The sequence below is a fragment of the Phyllopteryx taeniolatus genome, chromosome 21 (genome assembly GCF_024500385.1).
Source record: "Phyllopteryx taeniolatus isolate TA_2022b chromosome 21, UOR_Ptae_1.2, whole genome shotgun sequence".
Lineage (NCBI taxonomy): Eukaryota > Metazoa > Chordata > Actinopteri > Syngnathiformes > Syngnathidae > Phyllopteryx > Phyllopteryx taeniolatus.
This window is the reverse complement of record NC_084522.1, coordinates 9,955,370-9,980,226: the sequence shown is the minus strand read 5'-3', so window position 1 is coordinate 9,980,226 and position 24,857 is coordinate 9,955,370. Positions and strand designations below refer to the sequence as shown.

The 24,857-nt window shown below is 41.1% G+C and overlaps 2 protein-coding genes across 3 annotated transcripts; one reads left to right on the top strand and one right to left on the bottom strand.

The window, feature by feature from the left end:
* Positions 1–2,000: 2,000 nt before the first annotated feature.
* On the bottom strand, positions 2,001–3,917 carry dlx5a (distal-less homeobox 5a). The gene is made up of 3 exons (XM_061759347.1): positions 3,168–3,917; positions 2,755–2,939; positions 2,001–2,529 (listed from the first exon to the last, which is right to left on the bottom strand). The coding sequence occupies exons 1-3, from the start codon at positions 3,517–3,519 to the stop codon at positions 2,212–2,214; spliced, it is 855 nt and encodes a 284-aa protein (XP_061615331.1). The 5' UTR covers positions 3,520–3,917; the 3' UTR covers positions 2,001–2,211.
* Positions 3,918–5,066: 1,149 nt separating this feature from the next.
* ago2 (argonaute RISC catalytic component 2) lies at positions 5,067–21,369 on the top strand. Of its 2 annotated transcripts, none has more exons than XM_061759342.1 (20): positions 5,067–5,321; positions 6,315–6,362; positions 8,442–8,622; positions 8,705–8,825; positions 8,895–9,076; positions 9,651–9,787; positions 9,874–10,008; positions 10,128–10,215; positions 10,578–10,725; positions 10,810–10,929; positions 11,570–11,710; positions 11,783–11,916; positions 12,026–12,210; positions 12,286–12,445; positions 13,103–13,193; positions 13,268–13,462; positions 13,556–13,690; positions 13,772–13,873; positions 14,859–15,058; positions 15,161–21,369. In XM_061759342.1, the coding sequence occupies exons 1-20, from the start codon at positions 5,303–5,305 to the stop codon at positions 15,267–15,269; spliced, it is 2,631 nt and encodes an 876-aa protein (XP_061615326.1). In that variant the 5' UTR covers positions 5,067–5,302; the 3' UTR covers positions 15,270–21,369. The 2 variants fall into 2 exon arrangements, with proteins under 2 accessions (XP_061615326.1, XP_061615328.1); XM_061759344.1 differs by having other exon boundaries at positions 5,069–5,321; positions 11,570–11,692.
* Positions 21,370–24,857: the final 3,488 nt, after the last annotated feature.

Here is a 24,857-nt window from a genome sequence, read left to right as displayed (position 1 = left end):
TCGACTTTTGCACCGCAGCACGCTAAGAAGGGATAAACAACCTTACCTTCCATGTATGCTTCTCACACAGACACACACACAAAAACAAAAAACAAGAAAAAAAACACAATGTTCGGCGTGCACCGTCGGTCGGTGGCTCAAATAAGCAAATCCAGGTGGGGAAAGTGTTTGCACACCGCGGTAAGCTCTTATATATTGCCTGCAAAATTAGCTGTTATTACTGTCACTGTTTAGTGATGGCGGGCTTGGGAGAGAGAAGAGGAGGGGGATGGGGGGCGAGGTGAGGTGGAGGGGGGGGGCCTTCTGCAATCAAGAACCGTGCGCATCTTTGCAAATTATAGGTAATTGTCAATGTCCAGATTATGATAATGGAGGCAGTAATCCTGCATGGAGAATAATTATTTTGGAGTGTTACAGTTGGAGCTGTCCAGTAAAACTAACTGTCATTATTTTTTTACTCGATTTGAAAAAAAAACAAAAAAAAAAAAACAGTGGGCCGTGGGGGTTGGGAGTAGCTGGAAAATATTCGGTTGTGAATAAACTGGAGCTCTCCATTTAATAGTGTGTGTGTGTGTGTGTGTGTGTGTGTGATTGGTGAATATATAGGACGCGAGTTTATACGGTCCACAGCGGTGATTTAACCATCAGGTGTGGCGTGGGAAATGATCCAATTTCACTTCATTGGTGCACAAATGTATTTACTACAAATTATTTTTTATCTTTGCTCAATTATCCGGTGACGTATAGTGACAGGCCGGATGATTAAATGCTGTTCCACAAAATGCTAGAAGGTAATTAACCTGTGGTATCCACTTTTTTTGACATTTTTGTTCGGTGATGTGTCGTGATATTATTATAATTTTTGTTTTTAAATGTAAAATACTAAAGCCTTGAGTGAATAAAAAATGGTTAAGAAGAGGGTTTCCCCTACTTTCGCCCTCTCAACACATATTAGGCATGCTAAAATATGACATGGATTGCCATTATCTCGACATATATGGGAGGGGGCAAATAACGATAAAGAACACAGCGGTCATTAATTAGTCTGCAAATCTGAAAATAGTGACCTATTAAATAGCTACCTTGAGCTGCAAGAGTGCACGTGATCAAGACGCAGAATTGCGTGTCAGGGGTCAAACGTAACAACACGTGGCTTCGAAATATATGAGTTTGAGAGAAGTGTGCATTTAGTGTATCGTTAAAAAAAAAGAAAACGTAAGTATGAGCTTTGTGCGCATGCTCGGGAAAATCCAATTAGCTCCATTTCAAACGCTTAAAAATGTCTCGTAAGTGGCAAGGTTTGTTTCGTGGTTTCACGGCGGCGCTGCGGAGGATTTTGATTTTCCCCCGGAAGGTGGTCTGCGGCCGGGAGTGGCAGAGCTCTGGAGCCGGCCTACCCCCACAGGAATGCGGATTGTCTCAGATCGCCCTGCCGCCACCCCCCACCACCGACCGCCACCCACCGCCCACCCCATCGCCCCATCGCCCCCTCGCTGCCATTCAAAGCGTCTAATTGTAGGGGACACAAAGCGAAGGAGACTGCAGACTGTCTGCAAGCACAAACAAAACAAAACCCCCCCCAAAAAAACAATTCTTGCAGTCGAGTCGAAAACAAAATAACCTTGACAAATGTTAGAGCTAAAACGTAAAATGCATTGAAGAGAAATGCAACTATTGTATGTTCTAGAAATGTATACATATAAAAAAGAATATTCAATAAATGTCTGGGTTTCCTTTTCAATGATCATTTCAGTGACGGATGTGTGTTAATGTGTTTTGCGAATCCATAAAAATGGAAATAAATGGCAGGGCGTGCCAAGTGAAACATAATCTGAATAATTCATCTCGCTACCGCAGCTGCGATTTACAAGCATGTCATTTAAAAAAAAAAAATAATAATAAAAATGTTACCCGAGGCTTACTGTCATTTTTTTTTATGTCAGCGATATTGTGTCGCAGAGTAGATAAGACGGAAGAATAGAATCGAAGCTTGCATTTAAACGTTTAATAGTCTTCCAAAAAAATGCAATAAATTACATGCACACATTTACACATTTTACACGTTTCTTCTATGACTGTCAAATACATTGCATATTCCCCTGAAATGTCAACACGAGTCCCATAGAAGTTTTTTTTTTTTTTTTTTGGAAAAAAAAAATGCAATGAACAACAGTTTTTTTTGTTTTTTTTGTGTTGTTTTTTTTGTTTTCTTCAATATAACGTCCCCGCTCCGAGAGCCAACGAGTGTTGTATCGAGTTGGGGGTCTGCAGGTGGGCGGCCACCGAGGTGCCGACCGAGGACGTGTACCACGACCCCGAGCTTTCCAAAAAGTTAGAGGACGACGTGTTGAGGCTTTGCGGCTGCAGGCTGTGAGGCCTGGAGGGCCCGTGTGCGTCCCACACGGCCGGGGACTGCGGCGAGTTGCACGCCATGGGGTCGCTGGAGCTGGGGCTGTGTTCCGGGGGGAGCTCGCCGTTTTTCATGATCTTCTTCAGTTTGGATCGCCTGTTCTGGAACCAGATTTTCACCTGGAAAACACACAAACAACCACAACAACACAAATATATATATTAGTATTTCATGCAAATGGCACAATTATAAAGCATACGCATTGTGAAAAGACGCAGTGGACGAAAATTACGCAGGTTTTTCCCCTTTTTTTTAAATGAAATGAAGCACGAAATAAAAATCTACGGATTGAAGGCAAAAAAACAAACAAAAAAAACCAAATCCCAAATGTTCTTAAATGTCACCTGCGTTTGCGTCAGACCGAGCGATGCAGCCAGTTCGGCTCTCTCGGGCAAGGCCAGGTACTGCGTGTTCTGGAAGCGCCTCTGCAGGGCTGCCAGCTGGAAACTGGAGTAGATGGTCCGAGGTTTCCGCACTTTCTTCGGCTTCCCGTTCACCATCCTCACCTCGGGCTCCGCAATCTCCTTTTCTGCACAAAATAAATAGCATTATTAAGGTTGGCATTGAAGCGAAATTAAATTAAAAAACACACACACCCAAAAAAACAAAACAAATGCCATATAACAAATGAAATCTAAAAATGCCTTTTTTTAATTACACGTATAATCGATGCAATGTTGGCTATACTGTATATATATATATATTTTAATTTTCTTATGTATTTATATATATATTTTTTTTAACAATAGCGTCTTACCTTGTGGACTTGGCTGAGCTCTGCTGTAGGCACCAGCATATTGGTGGTAGGCTGGGGTCGTGTACGCGCTGTAGTCTGTGTAAGATTTAGTCGGAAAATTCCCTGCAGATGCGTTCACGGCCGGGTACTGGTACTGATAGGCATTGAGCGGCTTTCCGTACGAGGTGGGAGTGGGCGAGCAGTAGCCGTGAGAGACTCCAGCGGCGGGACTGTAGTAGCCAGAATCCGTGGCGGTGGACTCGGGTAAAGTAGGAGATTCCTGGGAGGGATGATGCATGGCGGAGAGCTGGAAAGACGTCTGGAAATCTGTAGGTTTGACACTCGGGATTCTCCGGTCAAATACTCCAGTCATACTTCAGAAGGGAACGCTCGCAACAGTTAAATGAGTAAAACAAAGGCAAACATAAACGAACAAAAAAACAAACAAAAAGAAAACCAAAAAAAACGAGACGTTGAGGCTCCAAAGTGGGGTGGAAACTACACTGACATTGTGGAAATAGTCTCAGGTCGTCGGGCTCTGGTGCAGACTGCAGCCAGGCGCGCAGCAAAGACTTGGTTAAATCCGAAACGCGCTCTTACGCACTGCAGGGAGGATCTGGTTCCATTGGCCAGGACGCACAAACTCATACACGTGCACACACACACACACACGCACACGCAGCTACTCTCAATTCACACTGCCAGCTTCCTTATTAGAGGCGAATGTGTCTGCACTCTCGTGTGGAAGCAATTCGACTTTTGTCAATTTCTCATTTCTACATACACCGTAAAACTACAGTTAAACATTATTTATACATCCGCAAGTTGTTATTACAAATTCCTTACCAAATTACGAAACCCATTTACCTAATGTAAATCAAATATTACCGCATGGAAGAAACATACATAAGTAAAATAACGTCAACATTTGTTCTGTTTGTTGTTGTTTTTTAAGCACTATTTGTGCAGGTTAATAAGCAACTCCTCAAATAAAACATCTCCCACGCAACCATTATAAGCATTTACACGCGCACAATATCCAAACATCACCCGACAACCAATCCTTGCCTGTTAGGCAATTATTTTAATGCATCACGTGCCACGAAATGTGTATTAACCCTCAAATGGATCAACAAATGACACAATGAAGAAAATAATGCTGTCATCCAGTGGTGAACAGCGACGACTTGTGTGATAATCATGTAGCTGCACATGGCGCTCCTAAAATACCCAACTGGAAATACGTTAATTTGACGTGAGTACCCGGATGTCATGGATATATTCAAAAATGTGTTTAAAATATCGAGTAAAATGAACATTTAATTTGAGGATCGCCCTTTTGTTGTTGTATTTTGTAATAGTACTTTTTTTCTCTCTCTCTCAAAAGGCAGAATAACTAACCGGTGAACGTTCTTCGCGTTTTCGTGTACGTCCGTTTACCCGGCCTCCATGACCCGGAAATAGATTTTTACATAGCGAAAGCGCGCCATTCTTGTTGACGGTTGAGAACCGTATGCAGTAAAGTTTAACAGATATTTATGAATTAACATTATAATATTCGCCAAAAATGTTAAACTGAGATATTATCGTTAAAATCACGACATTTGTAACATGCGTGACTTGCGTCTGACGTCTTCAGCTGAATCACCAAGATAGTTCCCCACCCACGGAAGTTTACTAAACAACAAATTGGAGAGGTTCACAAATATACAAAAGTAAAACCTCATTTGAAGTATATACATAGAAGACCAAAATATCCCAAATATAATATAATAATGAATCGCACACATCTATATTATGCCAGAATAAAAATAATTTTCGTGTGGTAAAAACTCAACAAGTTTGGCAGGAAAGACGTAACCGAAGCCGGAAGTAAGCACAGGGGAACTATTTGTATTCACCAAGGTTTTTTTTTTTTTTTTTTTTTTTTTTTGCGCTAGCTTCTCCTCACTCGGCTACGGTTTTGTGAGTTGGGGGGATGGGGCCGCGTCTAGGATGATCGACTCCAAGTGTTTAGCAAGTATAACAATTTTCCAACTTGGATTCCCTTGTGTTGTACCCAACTACTTTTCGACCACGCATGAGTTTCGGTTGGAAATCGCCGACGTAAAGTGGAGTATTTTCACGGCCACGACACAGGTTTAAAAGTCGACAAAATGTATCCCACTGCTGGAGGTAAGTGGTACAAGCTAACACGAGCGTCTGCTAAAGTCACAGCTAGCGAAAATTAACACAACCGTAAAGGGCCTTTGCTTCCTATTTGAACTCAACATCGAGTGTGAGTGTTAGTTGCTATTCGTTTTATGGAGCTGGTTCGCACAACCCATTGAAGCTCAGCTCAGTGTTACGTGCAGCAGTAATTGGAGAGCAAGCTTAGCGTGCAACAACAAGCTGCTGTTAGCCACGTTAGCTTCGAGCCTACCTCGTTCCTCGAAACTTGTGGTAGTGCGCTTCGAAATGCGAGCTTGGGGCTGGATGTGCAATAAAGTGTGCTTATTATTCGGACAAATGATAAAATGTAGTGTTTACCGGATCAGTTATGACGATTGTGTGTCTCGGATAAATTTAAATTGGTGGAATATTTAGCGCCTTGCCGTGCTATCTAATCTCATCCCCAATCTTAGCTGAGGTAAAGATGTAAATACGCTTATGTTACATACACTTTACTAAAGCCATGTTTCTATATAGCTCATGCGTTTGGTCTAAATAAGAAAAAGCTCTGTTAGAGGGTGGCGGACCTACATTGCAGTTGTGCTGTTAGTTATAGTTGACCTAATTAGTTTAGAATGGTTCTGCGTTATTTGATGCTTTTCCACTGGTAACTTGGATTAAAATCCACCACGACCACCAAGTGTGTTTCTTTTTCCAGTGTTTGAAAATGTTAGTCACTTTTACTTTAAGGTCATAATCTGGAGTGGAATGGGTGGATCCCTCTACTTCAGATAAACAGCTTGTTTGAGCCCTTCTGGGTTCATATTGATAACGGATGTATTCAAATGTATATGCACAACCTTTATGGTACAGTACATCCTTAAAAAAACAGGAAGGTATCAAAATGTATCTGATCATTTTGAGAGGACAAATGTAGATGTCTGACACATGCTGCTTTCTCTGAAAACTTCTGAGTTAAGTACGAGCATTGTTAACATGTATTTTGTTGTCGTTTAGCTACGGAGATGAGTGAGGCACCACGTTCCTCTGGGTCGGCCAGCTCTGGTAAGTTTCTCTGTTGAAGTTGTAAGTCCACACAATTATCCTGCTACGATTGCGGTAAATGTGAGTTTCTTTTTATTGAGTAAAGTTTTATATGTCCAAAGACCGCAGTTGGCTGGCGCACAGTCCAGGGACTACCCAACCTCTTACCTCAAGTCAACTGGGATAGGCTCCAGCTCACTTTGGGCGTGAGGCTGCGGGGGTGTGCCTGCTTTCAGTATTGCCTGCAGGTGCACGGCAAGTGATTAACACCTTGTCCGTCACGCCTTCTGTCTCTAATTGGTTGTTTTGCCTTGGGCTCAGTGGTTTCTTAAATGTAAAATTAGAGCTACATGGAAGGGCCAGAGGGTGGGGCTGATCCCCCACACACACACGCACACAGGTCATTCATGATACTGACTTTTCAAACGAATGTGAGGAAAAAGTGATTTATTTGGAAATTGCACAATTCTACATGATCTTTTCAACTATTAATACGAGATGTTGCATATTTCTGTCCTGAAGAGCATTGCCTTGTGCAGTAGCTTGGGAACTGCATCTAGATGGGTTGGTTTCAGGTTTTGCTGGTCCAGTCTTTTGTGCTATCTACAACCGAAAGGCTGATTTCATGCAAACCACTCAGACTGCCATTTGTTGTGCCAAATTAAAATTTAAAATTGAAATCCCCAAAGTTCAACACAGTTCATTCTGTGACGCTGTTGCACTTCAAAGGTGTTGTAATTAAAAAAAAAAAAAACTTTCCACAGGGAAGAAAATAATAAAATAAATTATTTTGTTTGTACCCCAATCTGTCGCAGTCATAAAACCTTTATGAACTGCTAGTAATGTGTTGCTATTCCAAACTGTCATAAAAGTATGAAGAGATGTTAACACTGGATAAAACTCAACTGAAGTAAATCCGCTCACCATTTGTGACATGCATTGGAGATTGGTACAACAATCTGTTCTTTTCCTTTTTGTCATCACTGGTACCCATCCATCCATCCATCCATCCATTTTCTGAGCCGCTTCTCCTCACTAGGGTCGCGGGCGTGCTGGAGCCTATCTCAGCTGTCATCGGGCAGGAGGCGGGGTACACCCTGAACTGGTTGCCAGCCAATCGCAGAGCACTTAGAAACAAACAACCATTCGCACTCACAGTCATGCCTACGGGCAATTTAGAGTCTCCAATTCATGCATGTTTTTGGGATGTGGGAGGAAACCGGAGTGCCCGGAGAAAACCCACGCAGGCACGGGGAGAACATGCAAACTCCACACAGGCGGGGCCGGGGATTGAACCCGGGTCCTCAGAACTGTGAGGCTGACGCTCTAACCAGTCGGCCACCGTGCCGCCATCACTGGTACCCTTCACAGAAAAAGCTATTATCCACGACAACATCCATGATGATGGTTTGACCTTTAGGGTATAATTTTTCACCGAATTTAGGTTGAAGTTGTACACCAATTGTACCATTTCCATCTTCAGATTTTTGGCCTTTTCCCTGCTCAATTTATCTGGGCGTGTCACATTTGCAAAGCCGACATGTTCATTTCCTTGCAGTCTGCTTGAAGGTGTGCGTAACTCATGACGCGCTTGCCTGTGGTGGTTGATGTATGGAAGCGGCGGTGTAATCATGACTGTCAAAAAAAACAACCGGCATTTAAGTTTACCTAAATTCCCTGCTAATTGATTGGAGCAAGTCAATGTAGTGTATGCTTACATGCCTAATCAGCATTGCTGTTGCCCATGGTGTTCAGGAAAAAACAGCAGTGCCGTTTCATCTAACGTACAGGACAAACATGACATTCTTTGCTTGAAAATATGCAAAAATCCCGTACTATTTATATTATCTAGTCACAGTCTCCAGGTTTCTGAAGCAGCCTCTTTTCTTGCCCTCAGTGTCCTTAAATGAAAGCATGTTGAGGAGTAAATGCATAGACTGTTGTTCTCCCGATGTCTTCAATGTGGCATGGTTTTCTCACTTTTCTGTGGTACTAGTGGAAAACTGACCGCACCAAACCAAGTCAACCACTACGGATTAGTGGAAAAGGAGCTTTGCATCACTTGCTGTTATTTTAACTGTGTGTTGCTTTCTGTTTTAGAGCCGCCATCTTCCCCAGTGCCAGAATATGTGTTCAAGCCACCCTCAAGGCCAGACTTTGGCACCATGGGCAGGACAATCAAGCTTCAGGCCAATTTCTTTGAGATGGAAATCCCCAAACTGGAAGTGTACCATTATGACATTGACATCAAGCCAGAGAAATGTCCCAGGAGGGTCAACCGGTGCGTTCGAGTTTGTGCTGGCTTGTTTTCAATGATGTCGAAATCCCGGGGGGATAATTTGTTTGTTTTTCCCCTTTCTCAGTGAAATTGTGGAGCACATGGTCCAGCACTTTAAAACCCAGATCTTTGGGGATCGAAAGCCAGTGTATGACGGCAGGAAGAACCTGTACACAGCCATGCCCTTGCCCATAGGCAGAGACAAAGTATGTCATTTTTTTATGACGGCATGAATGTTCGACTTGCCAGAATTTATCCCAACAGATCCTTTACAGGTGGAGCTCGAGGTGACCATTCCGGGGGAGGGCAAGGACCGCAGCTTCAAAGTATCCATCAAGTGGGTGTCGTGCGTTAGCCTGCAAGCTCTGCACGAGGCGCTGTCAGGACGGCTACCCAGTGTCCCCTTTGAGACCATACAAGCCCTGGATGTGGTCATGAGACATTTGCCCTCTATGAGGTACGTCCAAATACATAGTTTTTTCTGAACGTGGGTCAAAATTGGTTCAAAATTGGTTCAGTATGCCATTTAAAACAGCTAACTGTTGTATTTGAGCTGACCTGACTGAAACCTGATCATTTTGTTACACAAATATATTGTATTGGAACATATACATGCTGTGGATGTGCAGTACAATGAAACCCCTCATATTAGTAGTTTACTATTCGCAAATTCACCTATTCGTATTATTATTATTATTATTATTTTTTTTTTCAGCCTGTCTGCCAATATTCTCTGAAAAAAACATACTGATTTTCTGTTTTTACATTCATGCCAAAGCAATAAAAGTACTACTTTGGTATTATCTTGGTGGCAAGGAAGTGTGAGTTTAGGAGCCTTATTAAAACAAAAGTAGTGTTTTGTCACCATCTTGTGGCATATGTCTGTTTGCCGTTTGAGGCGTGTGACACTTATTGACCAAATCATTTGGTACACCACAATCTAATTTGTCTGAATTGTCAAAAACTGCACCTTTAATGCTCAGTTTTGATTAAAACCATCCCATTTTTTTTAAAAATTTTTTTTGTGTCAGGTATACGCCAGTCGGCCGCTCTTTCTTCACTCCTTCAGAGGGCTGTTCAAACCCCCTCGGTGGTGGCAGAGAGGTGTGGTTTGGCTTCCACCAATCTGTCAGGCCTTCTCTTTGGAAAATGATGCTCAATATCGACGGTAAATTTCCAAGTTTGTCTTCGTCATTTTTCTGAATTTAACTTCTGAATTGAATTTCCTTTTAAAACCTTTTTTTGGTTTTGCAGTTTCAGCCACTGCCTTCTATAAAGCTCAACCTGTAATTGAGTTCATGTGCGAGGTCTTGGATTTTAAAAGCATTGAAGAACAACAGAAGCCCTTAACAGACTCTCAAAGAGTTAAATTTACCAAAGAAATAAAAGGTACCGTGTCCATTATTATCATTTTTTTTTTAAATTATTATTATTTTTTTAAAAACAACTCTTTCTCACTGTGTATATTACTTGGAATCACAAAACTTTGGCACGATTCTTCATTGCAGGCCTGAAAGTAGAGATCACACATTGTGGACAGATGAAGAGGAAATACAGAGTGTGCAATGTGACCAGAAGACCAGCCAGCCATCAAACGTAAGAATAATCTTGGATTTTTATTTATTTTTAAAAAATCCCCCTCTGCTGTCTGTCCCAACCCAAATACAATCCTCGCCGTAGGAACAGAAATACGGTGGACCCTCGCCTATCCAAGGTTCGCTCATCCCGAATTCAACTATTAGTTGTTGTTTTTTTAACCTGTAAAACACCTATTCGTGCATTTGTGCCCTTTTTGGAATACCCTAAAATGCCACAAGGTGGAACCAAAGGCTAATTGGAAAATAGTAACTGGTGTCAAGGAAGTATTGTAACCCCTTTACTGTATACGGATTGAGTGTATAAAGTCAAAAATATATAAAAAAAATATATACATGTCATGCTGTTTTCTCCTCACTCAGGTTCCCCCTGCAGCAGGAGAACGGCCAAACTATTGAATGCACCGTGGCGCAGTATTTCAAAGATAAGTACAAACTTATGCTGCGGTACCCTCACTTGCCGTGTCTACAGGTGGGGCAGGAGCAAAAGCACACCTACCTGCCTCTAGAAGTAAGCAACCACCAACGGACCCAAGTCATGTCATCCGCCTGCTCTTTTTTTTTTTTTTTCTAAAACCTGTTGGTGTATTTTCAGGTGTGTAACATAGTTGCGGGACAGCGCTGCATCAAAAAACTGACAGACAATCAGACCTCTACGATGATCCGTGCCACTGCTAGATCGGCACCCGATCGTCAGGATGAAATTAGTAAACTGGTGAGTGCTAGCGAGATATGTGAATAATTTAGCATTTTTAATCTTGGATCAAGCATAAGTGTGTCTTGGATTAAATTTAGACACAAGGGCGCTTTGTAACGTTGAGACTATTTCTGAGGTACGATTAATTGAGTAACTTGAATAATTCGATTGCTAAAAAAAATAAATAAAAGCAAATTCTCTTCGTAGAAGCACTGCAGTGATCAGTTTTCCACACAGACTAATGTTATTGCAGACACGCACCACTCTGTGTAGAAATAGGATGGAGAATTTTAGGATTATTTCACACCTAAAAAAGAAGATAAAGTACAACAGAACTAATGTACCTCACCAGTCCAAGGTATCTATCTTAGCTAATTTAATATCGCCTACCACTGCGAGTTAGAACATATTGGTCAGGGATAGACATAGCAGCCAGTGCACTTTAAATTGCTTTATTGACCAAACAAAAACAGAATAAGTGACTTTACAACTGCCTTAGCATAGGTTAGTGATGTCATTACAACTTCTAAACCAAAAATAGGGATTTGTCGCGCCATATGAACAGAACTTCACTGTGAACCAACCATACCCCCGAACCCCATATTTTCTTTTTACATCAACCTTTAATCATAACGGAACACAACATGCTTGTGTCCAGATGAGAAGCGCCAACTTCAACACTGACCCATATGTTCGCGAATTTGGAGTGATGGTGAGGGACGAGATGACAGAAGTGAATGGCCGTGTCCTCCAAGCACCCTCCATTCTGTACGGAGGCAGGGTATGTCCATCAGCAGTTGTAAGTACAGTGAATGTTTAAGACTCCTCTACAAGAATATTGTGACAAAGCTCCTTTCATTGTCATTTTTAGAACAAGGCAATAGCCACGCCAATCCAGGGCGTCTGGGACATGAGGAACAAGCAGTTCCACACCGGCATTGAAATCAAAGTGTGGGCCATCGCATGCTTCGCGCCACAGAGACAGTGCACTGAACTCTTACTCAAGTGAGTCACATTCATGGAGCTTTTGTATTACAATATGCACACACATCTTTTCCTGAACCAGTAAAAAAAATAAACAAACCAAAAAAAAAACCATTCTCCCCTGTGTTAGAGCATTCACAGATCAGCTCAGGAAGATCTCCCGGGATGCAGGCATGCCCATTCAGGGTCAACCCTGTTTCTGTAAGTACGCCCAGGGCGCCGACAGCGTGGAGCCCATGTTCAGACACCTGAAGTACACATACCAGGGCCTCCAGCTCGTCGTAGTCATCCTCCCAGGGAAGACTCCTGTCTACGGTGAGGGATCCAGTCACACTTTTCTGGTCCTTCTTTCATTATTGTGGGGTCACCTCCAATTCCTTCGTATTGTAGCTGAGGTTAAGCGTGTTGGAGACACAGTCCTTGGCATGGCCACGCAGTGCGTGCAGGTGAAGAATGTCCAGAAAACGACACCGCAGACCCTTTCCAACCTCTGTCTGAAGATCAATGTCAAGCTGGGTGGCGTCAATAACATCCTGCTTCCTCAGGGGCGGTCAGTGTAGATGCATCGTGTATTGCAGTGCTACCTTGACTTAACAGTGCCCCAACTTATACGTTTTTCAAGTTACATGCCATCACTTGCCTTTTTATTTATTTATTTTTTTGCTTGTTATTTCTCATACGTCGGCATTTTAGAGAGGTGAAAAAAGGAGCAATTAAGGTACTGTAATGACCTCGCATGGGCAAGGAGACCACTGTCACTGATGCACTTTCAGCCATTTATTGAACAGGATAAACAGTCAAACACACAAATAAAAAATGGGATCACTCACAAGGAGCTGTAGGACCACCACCACTTCAACTCCTGATCTCACTCGCTAGGTCACACCCCTTAAAGGCACAAAACCAACATAGGAATACTACTGTACGTACCGTAAGTACACTTCATGAAACCAGTTTATTTCCTTACATTCTTCTCTTGGGGGGCCGTAACATAAACTGCATTTCAATTCATTGCACTAGGGAAAGTTGATTTGATATACAAATTGATTTACAAGCTGCGTTATGGAACAAATTAAACTCTTAAATCAAGGTACCACTATATTCCTACGAAATATGGTTGATATTTAATGCATATGCCCAAGTATTTACAACTCCTACTACTAGTTTTAAGTTTTAGCTTCTGCATCTACTTGAATATTTGTTTTAGACCGTTGGTGTTTCAGCAGCCTGTCATCTTTCTCGGTGCTGATGTCACTCACCCTCCTGCAGGAGATGGAAAGAAGCCCTCTATTGCAGCTGTAAGAAACCTCTCACAGTTTGCATTATATTCAGAGCTGACTTGCTCCATACACCACAAAATTGTTCTCCACAGGTCGTAGGTAGCATGGACGCCCACCCCAGCCGATACTGCGCCACCGTTCGGGTACAGCAGCACCGACAGGACATCATCCAGGACCTGGCCACCATGGTGAGAGAGCTGCTCATCCAGTTCTACAAGTCCACACGCTTCAAGCCCACCAGAATCATCTACTACCGTGACGGCATCTCTGAGGGCCAGTTCAACCAGGTAATGCACATACCAGACACAATGCACAAATATGAGTACAAAATATTTACATTTTGAATCTTTGCTTTGATCTATAATTTGATATGCCTCCAGGTTCTTCAGCACGAACTGCTGGCAATACGAGAGGCCTGCATCAAGCTTGAGAAGGACTACCAGCCTGGTATCACCTTTGTAGTTGTCCAGAAGAGACACCACACCAGGTTGTTCTGTACAGACAGGAACGAGAGGGTCAGTATTGTGTTTCTCAGCATTCTTTCAGCTTATATTTTTAGGCTTACACTGAATAAATATGTTGTTGCTTTTGTAAAGGTTGGAAAGAGTGGCAACATTCCCGCAGGCACCACTGTGGACACCAAAATCACTCACCCATCCGAATTCGACTTCTACCTTTGCAGTCACGCTGGCATACAGGTGAGATCGGATTTAACTCTCGACTGACTGACTACAGTTATTAACAATGTGAGGAAAGTTACCATAGTACAGCAGCAGTATCTACATACTAACATACACATCTTTGCATACAACCAAAAGTTGCATTGAGGGTGCAAAATAAATTGCATGGTAGCATCCAATATTGTATTATGTTTCATCTTTACAGCAAATACACTGCATCTGGAAAGTTATTCACAATGCTTCACTCTTCCACATATTTTACAGAATATTAGTCTTATTGCAAAATGGATTAAAAAACAAATATGAGTTGTTATTATTATTATTATTATTTTAAGAATTTGGAGAAAAAACATCTTTTAGATGTTTCTATAGCTTAATTGGAGTCCAAAGGCTGTGAATAGTTACGTACATGAGATTCATCCGTGCAAGATGAACACTTTATTCTTTTCAAGTATAAAGAACTATGAAAATCATGTAAATATTATATACAATTCAAGCCTCTGGCATTTGTATTTTCGCTGCATCCAAATCCTTTTTTGATTTGCACCTTTGCACACATTCACAACTGCAAATAAGTATTTTTATTATTGTTTTATTTTTTTTAAATCTTGTCTTATTTGATCTTATTTTCTTATTCTATTTATTTCACAAGTCTTGGGACTTATGAGGCTAATCTGGGACCTTGGGTATCAAATGTGCCATATCATGTGTAGATGTGTGTTGGTATGTCAATTAAAGTCCTTGAATGATAAAGTGGGAAACTCATACAACTTCTAAATATTCTAATTCTATGACAAATGTAGTGTTAATATGCCAAGGCAAATGTCAGAGTGTAGATGTTTAGAATTTATAAAATAGCAGGACCAAAGCTCTCTTGCTGCTTTGCAAAATAAAATTAAAAAAAACAATCTGTAGCTGTCAAATGTGTCCGCACACGCGTTGGCATTTCTGTTTAACATGTCCCGAGGACAGAAACTGCATCGTCAATATCCCAACTGTGCAGGGTACCAGCCGGCCGTCTCACTACCACGTGCTGTGGGACGACAATCACTTCTCTTCCGACGAGCTGCAGGTACTCACCTACCAACTCTGCCACACGTACGTGCGCTGCACCCGCTCCGTTTCCATCCCGGCGCCCGCCTATTACGCCCATTTGGTGGCTTTTCGAGCTCGTTATCACTTGGTGGACAAGGAGCACGACAGGTGAGGATCGACTACAGACATTCGCCCGCGCATTCACAGCTCATCTTGCATCTCATTTAAAAGCCTCATACAATGTTCACTCACAGATTTTTCTCTTCTCAGTGCCGAGGGCAGTCACACATCAGGTCAGAGCAACGGGCGTGACCAACAAGCCTTGGCCAAAGCTGTTCAGATCCACCAGGACACCCTGCGCACAATGTACTTCGCCTGAGACGGCAGGCTGCCAGGTTGGCGTGGGGGAGAGACCCGTCTGGCTGTCAGCTGTGTGCTTTTACTGTGTGATCTCCTTACCTAAAACATCTGGCAGGTACCTAAGCCTAAACAACTGTCAGTAAGTTGCAACAGAAGTCCTCTTCATCAGGCTTGAGCTACGTATTTGGTGTGTGCGCGTGTGTTTGTAAAATATGTCGCAAAGTATGAAAGGAGTATTGTTATTCAATGTGGTGCTTTACGAATTAGGAGAAGCACATCACCTCTATTTTTTTCGTTTCTTCTTTTTTTTTTTTTTTAAATCCTGTTTGAGGGGGCACCTTCACAATTTGTTCCTCGGATGCACATTGAACAGCCAATCACAGCCAAGTGCACTGTCAAGAGTGGGTACTTTAATCAGGATGAAAGTAGCTCAGATTTTCACATCGGGCACTATGAAAATGATGAAAGTGCCATTTTAGAGACAACCTTTCTTTGATCATGTTTGTTTGAATATTTGATCCGCATATATATTTTATTTTTTTCAGTATTTGTCCCTGACTACCATTCTATGCCAAATTTGGGACAATTAACAATCTTGAATCTTAATATCAACTCTTGAACCAACACTTGTAATATTCCAGGGCTCTTAATATTTCCATAGAAACAAGATAGTTTTCTGTTTTGACTTGTTAATCTCATGAGTTTGTTCTCGCAACCCAACTACCATGCTGAAATCATGAATTGGGACCGGTTCCCAGAAAAAATACTTTTTTGTTATTTTAATTTTTTTTAATGTATTCTGAGCTGTGTTTATAAGACGCATGATGTACAGATCAATTTAGGGAGTGTACACAATTTTTGTTCCCTTGTCTTTTTATAGAATGTTTTTAATTTCAGTCAGCCTTTTTATTGAATATGCATGTAGCCAACTCCTGTTTTAGAAACTTAGACACACTTTTTTGATTCCTTGATACACTTTAACCAGTGCTCTATTTTGGTCATAAATATACAGTGTATGTTTGTCTGTGTGTGTGTGTGTATATATATATATATATATATATATATATATATATACACACAAACACACACACAGTGTATATGAGTGGAAGCTGCAGTGTCTTTGTCAGAGCAGGACATTGATGTGGTGTTTCCTTAGCAATGCGTTAGGTACAGTGGCCTGAAAGCTGCAATATTTTAGAGATCAAATTCCTTCAAAAACAACTGAAAGCATTTTTCCCTAAACCAAGAGGAGTTGTCGCACACAAGCATTGTTTTTATGCAAATGACTTTCTCTGAGTCTTTTTATGATGTTGAAAATGAGCTATATTTTGAATAAATTCTCAGTGGAGACTGCCGAAACGGATGTTTGTAAAATAAATGATAACTGGCCCACGCGTTATCTAAAGTAACACTATTTGTGTACAGAGTCCAATGCAAATATTCTCTTGCCTTCAAGACTGTTAACAGTCTCAAGTCATTCTTTAGACATTTTCTATTGTCCACTTTTATCAAGTTTAAGATAGCGAATGTTCATAGTCTTGAATGGAGTGGATGTTGTATCAACTTCTAACTATGCATTGTTTTTAACCAAGAGGTTAAGCAGGGGGGGGGTCTCACATCAATCTGGTGTTTTTATAGATGTAGATGGTGATGATGCTTTTAGTAGCTTTTAATCATGTCGCTTTTAGCTGCATTGCTCTTTTGTGTGGTCCTTTGTAACTTTGCCGATTTTTATAGCTTGACAATTGGGTCTGCTCTCAGTCAAATAAGATTACAAAACCTGACACGATAAACATTCAAAAGACACGAAAGCACAAAAAGGATCCTGTGCGAGACGTCACTGCTAACCACCTCCCTGGAACGGCCGACACGACTTTTATTTTTACACGAGACGTGGTTGAAGTACTAAAGGAAAACAATTGAGACTTATTTTCCCCATCTTGTAAAACAACCAGATAGCCGACTGACTGTGTTTGCGGGGCATTCAGAACACCATGTACTTGATATTTACTGTTGATGTCAATATTGTACTTACTGGTGCTGGTCTCAAAGCATGTACATTTGGATGCACTTTTGATAGCATAGTATTGTGTTGAGCTCCAGTAGGTGTGTGTGTGTGTGTGTCTGTGAGTGTGAGTGAGTGAGTGAGAGAAATGGGAGTTTTGGCCATATTATGACACTGGTGTAATTGTATGGAAATGGCCTTGTGTTCTACCTCTTGTTACCTGTTCAAGTGTTATGGTAACATCACACTGCTGGCCATTTCTGCATAATTGCCCATGCTATCAATCTAAATGGCATTGATTTTATTTTGGGGGGAGTCAAGCTTTGGTATGCATGGTGATGAAGTAATTGTGCGCAGCGGGGTTGTGTTTTTATTTCCTAGAGGGGCTGTAGAGCATCGAGCTGCACGACCAAATTCTTGAAGTGCGTCGCTACTCGCACACATCTTTCCCTTCTATCGACTAACTCTATGCACCAATGACGCAGAAGTCCTTTTTGACACTTTGATCTATTTCTACACGAGACTGACAACAAATGCAAAGCCCATCCATGGTGAGATGGATATCATTCTGTTCCTGTCATTTGGCTTGAACACCTAAAACCTGAAAATCACTGGAAATTGAAAGTTGTGGCATTGGATATTTGTGAGGTTAGGTTCAGATATGTTTTCGAATTTGTTTCCTGCATGCAATCATGCTGTGAGTCATTTTGAAATGATGTGTGTGTGTGTGTGTGTGTGTGTGTGTGTGGGGGTCAGTGTGCTCAGATGGATTCTTGGAGCTGACACCGATAGGATCTTTGGTTCTGGCTTTTGGACGCGGCTCATATTCTGGTCACAAGTTGCTGCAATCTTCATGGGTTCCACTCCAGGGTTAGGGATAGTTTTTGGGAGTAAATCAGTGTCCTGTTGTGGGGCTGACTCACTCACAAGTGTCCCTTCTAAAGTCACCTATTTTATATCAGTAGCCCCTTTCACACTGAATCTGCACAAACTTGGCGTAACAGTAGCGTCCTCATTTATTTACCTGTGCCTTTCAGACAACCCACTGAGGCGCTAGGGCAACGCAGTGTCTATCTATTCACACAGCCGATGCAGCTTACCACAATCAGATAATTAGATGTGTGCCTACCCCACGGCAGCTTTCTGTCAAACAGCCACCATTTTTTCAAACGCAAACTGGTGTGGGAAGTGCATGTCAGATGTGAAACTACTACACACAGTCATCGCAAAATCCCCTTACACACAGCCGTCTTTCCGCCTCTGTTATACTTTTGATACTATATTGGAAAACGTAAGATAAATCTGACTTCAATCACCCCTTCTCCCCCCCCCCTCTTTCCTGAAAGGGTTTGTACTTGTTTTTTGTCTGTCTTGGTGTTTGACTTGACCTATTACTATACCAGCACCTTAGAAAGCCAGAACGTAATTGCTTTTCCTTTTAAATATATAAAGTCCAACCTTCGACAATGTTTGTTTTGCACTAAAACAAGAATGCATTTTGTAGCTTTTTGCAGCTTTTAGGGTATTCATCGGTTGGTGGACGAGCTTGTTTGTATTCAGAAAGAAAGCAGTAGTTGGCTTCCATCGCCGAGCAGGCCCAAGCCAATAAATAGCCTTAGCCCGACAACTACCCTCGTATCCAAGCATTTTTCAGAAATATCCCGATGCCTTTTGAAATGTTAAAAGCGCGAGACGTGTTGCCATTCCAGCAGCAGAGAATGGAGATGTTGAATTGGAACTGATGAGCTATGAAGACCAGAAAGGTCATAGTCCACTAAGCCACATTTCCACCTAGTTGGTACAGTTCAGTTTACCACGGTATGGTTCTCCACAACATTTTCTGAACGGCAATTTTTACAGTGACACAAACCAATCACAGACAGCATTGTCTCGCACTCCACCCTACACAAACAAACAAACCGGATTGTACTACAGCTATGGTACTGCAACTGAAAATTGGAATGGTAGTAGTCGGGTGTGAGACCGAACCATACCAGTAAGATGCTGAGTAATTCATTTTAACTATGAAAAGGCAAATACAACAGTAGGTAACGTTTACACCTTCCACTGCGGCAGGCACCTCAACAGTGAGGGACAAGCGGGACGGAACAGATCAGATATTTTGGAAATGCCATACCAAAACAGAATTGAACAGAATCGTGCTCTGTGGAAACTGAGCTTATTACCTCGACTTGTTTGAGCTTTGACATGTTAAATAGGGATGGGCATTTCCCAAAACGTCCTTGACTGACTATTGGTGAAATCCATCATTATTTGTCTTTTTAAAGGGATGGGAGAATTTCTCTGAATGTGTGAACTCCTGTTTTGATGCCAGTATGGGACTGAGTAGAATAGTTGCCGTAGCAGAGATTTGTGTGGATGAGGCTCAATTTCCCATAGCTGAGCCAATGTTATTCTTTAGACTAGTGTTTTCCAACCTTTATTGAGCAGAGGTACATATTGTACATGATAAAACTTTTGTGGCACACCACTAAACAAAAATGTTACAAAGGTATATTCTTAAAACAGGTTCATTGTACCTTCTAGCATTTATTTGTCCTGCCTGTCATTACGTTGCTGGCATAGCTGAACAAAGATACAATATTTATAGTAAACAACTCATCATTGGCTGGGAATCACTGATCTAGACCACAAATCAGTTGATGGAATTAACAACCAATCAAATGATTCTTAGTGAATAATAGTAATTTATTATGCCCATCCCTAATATTAATATACAGCACGGTGAAGTCCCGTATTTTTGCTTTTACCCACTCACTTATTCACTGTTAGTGTGCTTAGTCCAAGTCCTGTCTCATATACAGTACAGTTATTGTTTTGGCATTATCTTGGGGCATCTTCATGCCAAGGAGCTATGTTGACGTGAGTCGAGGAGCTTCATGTAGTGCTTTGCCACCCACCATCTTGTGGCATCTATAGGCAATTAAAAGTATAACCCTTTTAAGGGGGACGTCAATTACTCATGGATTTGGATAAATGTGTTACAAGTTTACCGATGCCCGGGCTGCAGACATCCTATTATTTTTATTTACATTTCACATATTAATTTAAATGCACATATTCACCTTAGTTGGGCTGCTTTGGGTGTCCCTTAACCAGGACAGACCAAGTGGCTTACATAAGCTAATTGAAACATTTCACGATAGCAGCTCTTTGTAAAAATTTGTGTTTGGCATTGCAGCACACTAGCAGGCAGGTTTCAACTGAAGCTAGAACGTCTAAATATCAATTAGGTCCAAACCATTACCGTTGGATAGTCACATATGCTACAACCCATTTTCCTCACTCCAGGTAGCAATGAATGTATTTATAGCTTCTGTGTGGTTTGTAATAATGTCGTTTAGCCACCTTTTTACATTGCTTTTTTTTTTTTTTTTTTTTTTTATTCTTACGTACGGCCTATTTTTTGTACTATTACTTTGGGGATTTTTCTCTTACTTATAGGTGTCATTGTTGCTTAGCAGTAATATTCATCTATGGTTCTTTGACTAGATTTCCCCCTTACAGAACTACACCTTTTCACATTGATGTTTCAGTGATCTCCCGCAACTCACAAATGGATTTTTATTTTGTATTTTTTTTTTTTTTTTGTACAAGCAGTTTGTGTATGTTGGATGGTTGTTTTGGTGTGAATCTGATTAGCTCTTTTTAGACGTTTGACCTCGTGTTAGTTAGCCTGCACTCTTGATACTCCTGCCCAGTCAACTTCTTAAGAGCTTTCGCCGACTTCTATTTACTCCCATGCCTGAAACACAGAGGATTGTTTTCGTTCAGGAGTCGCTCTCTTATTGTTGTTATTATTATTATTATTATTATTATTATTACATTTGGTGATTATATAACACCACGGCTTTATTTCCTGTCTGATTCAAACAGCACAACTTCTCAGAAACTTTCCGGAAGCATCATTTTAGCCCACCTAGTTGTCCAAAGCCACATGGTCCTGCTCTGTTCTTCGCGTGGATAAGTTGGTCAGCTATAATGTTTGAAGCAATGAGCACAAATGAAAAAAGTTGCACTCGGGAAAGAACTTGCCCAATAAGTGCAAGACTTGTATTTTTTTTAATTTGTATTTTTAAACCATTTTAACAACCGTGTGGCTTCTTCTTACCAGCTTGGGGGGAAAAATAAAAATAAAAAACCTACCTCAGAGCATAGTGCGGTGCTAGCTAACATATTAGCCCTGATTTACAATAACAGAAAGAAAATCACAAATTGTAGTGACCACTAAAAGTTCATATCATGTGCGAGCACTGTAAGATCGAGAAGCAAAGCATCGAATATGCAAAGAGACCAAATTTCAATTTCAATGTGTTTCATTGAAGGATGGATTTACACTGCAGGTCCAAGTGCCTAAAACAGAATAATAGTTTTTTTTTTCTTTACAATTTACACAGACATGTCAAGTGACCCTTATCCAACACGGCAGTGTTTTCACTGACAAAAGACGCCAAATTGTAGAACTCCACAAGCGTCGCTAAATAAGAAAGTAAGCGATAAATAGAACAAATATTAAATGTTATATGGAGTTTAGTTGACCAGGGCTGACTTGGCTCCTGTGGCCGCCGTCGACAAATATTTTGCATAATGATCGACTCACCTTTAATGAACCTTTTTTTTTTTTTTTTAGACCATTTACAGTGCTGTGAATAAGCATTTTCCCCCTTCTCGAATTCTTTTTTTTTGTTTTTTTTTTTTTGTTTTTGTGCATAGTTTCTCCACTTGGTTTAAGATCATCAAACATGTAAATATCAGACAAATGTAACCAAAAAAATGCCGTTTTTAAAGTTGATTCACGAAGGAAAAAAGAACTATTCAAAGCTACTTGGCCCTGTTTGAAACGGTAATTTCCCCCTAAACCTACTAACAACCTCAGCAGCAACTGAAATCAAGCGTTTTCAATAACTGGCAATGAAGTCTTTCACATGAAGATACTGTGAAGATACTTTGGCACACTCTCGCCCCCATCGTTTTAATTCAGCAACACTGGAAGGTTTTTGAGCATGAACGCCCCTTTTAAGGTCATGCCACAGCATTTCAATCGGATTCAAGTCTGGACTTTGACTCGGCCACTCCAAAACCTTCAGTATTTTATTTGTTTTTAAAGCCGTTCAGAAGTGTGTTTTGGATCGTTGTCTGGCGGCACAACCCAACTGTGCTTCAGCTTGAACATTTTCCTTCAGGATTTTCTGATAAAGCAGAATCCAGTCTTCCGTCAATCACAGGTAATCCAGGTCATGAAGCAGCCCCAGACCATCACGCTACCACCACCACGATTGACTGTTATTATGATGGTCTTTTTCTGAGATGCTGGGTTACATTTTTGACACACCTTCAAAAAGAGTTCACCCTTTTGTCTCGTCAGTCCGTAGAATATTGTCCCAAAAGTCTTTGGAATCATTCAGATGTTTTTTTGTAAACGTAGAGCCTTTATGTTCTTTTTGGTCAGCAGTGGTGTTCGCTGTGGAACTCTGCCATGGATGCCATTTTTGCCCAGTCTCTTCCTTATTGTTGAGTCGTGAACACTGACCTTAACTGAGGCACGGAAGGCCTGTCGTTCTTCAGAATGTGCCCTGGGTTCCTTTGTTACCTCCTGGATGAGTCGTCGCTGTGCTCTTGGGGTAATTTCTATAGGCTGGCCACTCCTGGGAAGGTTCACCACTATTCCATGTTTTCTCCATTTCTGGATAATTACGCTCACCATGGTTCGTTGGAGTCCTAAAGCATTACAATTGACTTTCCAGACTGATAATTACTTTATTTCTCATCTGCTTTCACATTTCTTTGGATCGTGGCATTTTGATGCAGCTTTTGGAGATCTTTTGGCTGACTTCGTTTTGTCAGAAAGGTTCTATTTAAGTGATTTCTTGATTGAACAGGTCTGTAGGTATTCAGGCTTGGGTTCGGTCAGTGAAAATGAACTCCGCTTCCCGTTAAATGTGATTAGCCACAGTTAATTCATGATTTTACAAGGGGGTCATTACTTTTTCACACAGAGCCAGGTAGCTTTGAATACATTTTTTCCCCTTAATTAATAAAATCACCATTTAAACTCTGCATTTTATGTTTAATTGGGTTATCTTTGATTTGTTTCATGATCTTAAAATGGGGAAACTGCAAAAAAAAAAAAAAAAAAAAAGAATTTGAGAACGGGCAAATACCTTTTCACGGCACTGTACACCGGTTCTAGCCGATCTTGCCGTTTACGCCGCACCCGCATTGACACATACCTGTTAAGTCGTGGTCGCACCCTAAAACCTCAATCGCTATTCGTATTGACAGTTATGAATGACTCGCGAATCACAAGCAAATCATTACTCCTTGTACTATTACAAAATAATAGTGCAACAAATGAAAAATCCAATTTGATAATTTGAAAACTGTATTGAACCGGTAAGAGAGAATGCTGGCACGTTTTGACTGACGCGTTTTTATCTGCCACTTGAGCAACAAATCAGAATTGTCAATTGAACCATGCAGTGTAAATCCAACCAACTGAACATCAAGAAGTACTACGTGACTATCTGTAAGCAAGCAACACAAATTGCGTAAAAAAAAACCTAAAAAAAATAAAAATAAAAAACACTTTCCGTTTAGTAATGAAACTACTTAATGTACATTCTATTGTAACATGGAAAAATACCATTCTCTGTCGACCAATCAACACAAACCACTGAAATGCTACTCCAGCGACCGGTATTCCAGTGAAATGTTGATATTTTGATACCTTTACAATAGAAATTCAATCAGACCAAACCAAACTGACTGCTCGGTGGAATTCACGTTTTCTAGAGAAGAAAAAGAATCTACCAACCTATAGGCGCGTCATCGTTCGTTTATCTTGAGGCTTTTCGCCTCAATACCAGTCAGTGTTGGTAACTGTCTTCTGTAATTTGTTACAATATTGAGCTTTCCTGTCATAGTCAAGCCAGTACTGCAATAAAAAAAACACACAAAAAAACATTGTTTTCTACCCATTACCACTTAGAGCATAGCCAAGCAATCCATTGTAAACGCGACGAAACATCTGTGATGTTGTCGTAACTAGTCACATCCCGGCCGGGCCTTTCTCCGACGGTTCCCGCCGCCGGTCTGCCGTTTTTCTTGGAGACGTGGCAACCTGCCCCATAGATGCTGCGTACAGAACGATCAGTATTTGTGTTTTGCACTTTCGAAGCGGTCTCAAACACGGCCCGCTTGAAGTCGGCCGCAAAGTAATGAAAGAACTGACGAGGTATTATACGCGATCAGTAGGAATAAGACCTTTCTTCAAATCAAATAAAAAAGGTTGCGATTATATATACAGTATATATAGCTCTATACATCCATTCATGAAGTACCTCATAAGCCTGATATATGCTGCATTGACTTATTTCTTTAGTGTACTTCATTATGTCCAATAAAATTCAGATTTTATTTTCTTTTTTGTTTTTTTTGTTCCACCCCCGTTGGGAGGTTTGAATTCAACAGGCTGTGCCGTTTTTACCTCACCAGATATTCCTCACTTTTCTGTCTTTGTAGCCCCAAAACTGGGATTTTTGTCGGCAAAGAGGCGCAACATTGGCTTAAAATAGCCTCAGA

Excerpts from the sequence above, each read along its gene's own strand:
- dlx5a (XM_061759347.1), bottom strand. The coding sequence starts at position 3,519 with ATGACTGGAGTATTTGACCGGAGAATCCCGAGTGTCAAACCTACAGAT. Across the intron at positions 2,940-3,167 it reads AGCTCAGCCAAGTCCACAAG|AAAAGGAGATTGCGGAGCCC; the intron begins GTAAGACGCTAT and ends TATTTTGTGCAG. Across the intron at positions 2,530-2,754 it reads TCGGTCTGACGCAAACGCAG|GTGAAAATCTGGTTCCAGAA; the intron begins GTGACATTTAAG and ends TGTGTTTTCCAG.
- ago2 (XM_061759342.1), top strand. Across the intron at positions 10,726-10,809 it reads ACACCTACCTGCCTCTAGAA|GTGTGTAACATAGTTGCGGG; the intron begins GTAAGCAACCAC and ends GTGTATTTTCAG. Across the intron at positions 11,917-12,025 it reads TGCACTGAACTCTTACTCAA|AGCATTCACAGATCAGCTCA; the intron begins GTGAGTCACATT and ends CCCCTGTGTTAG.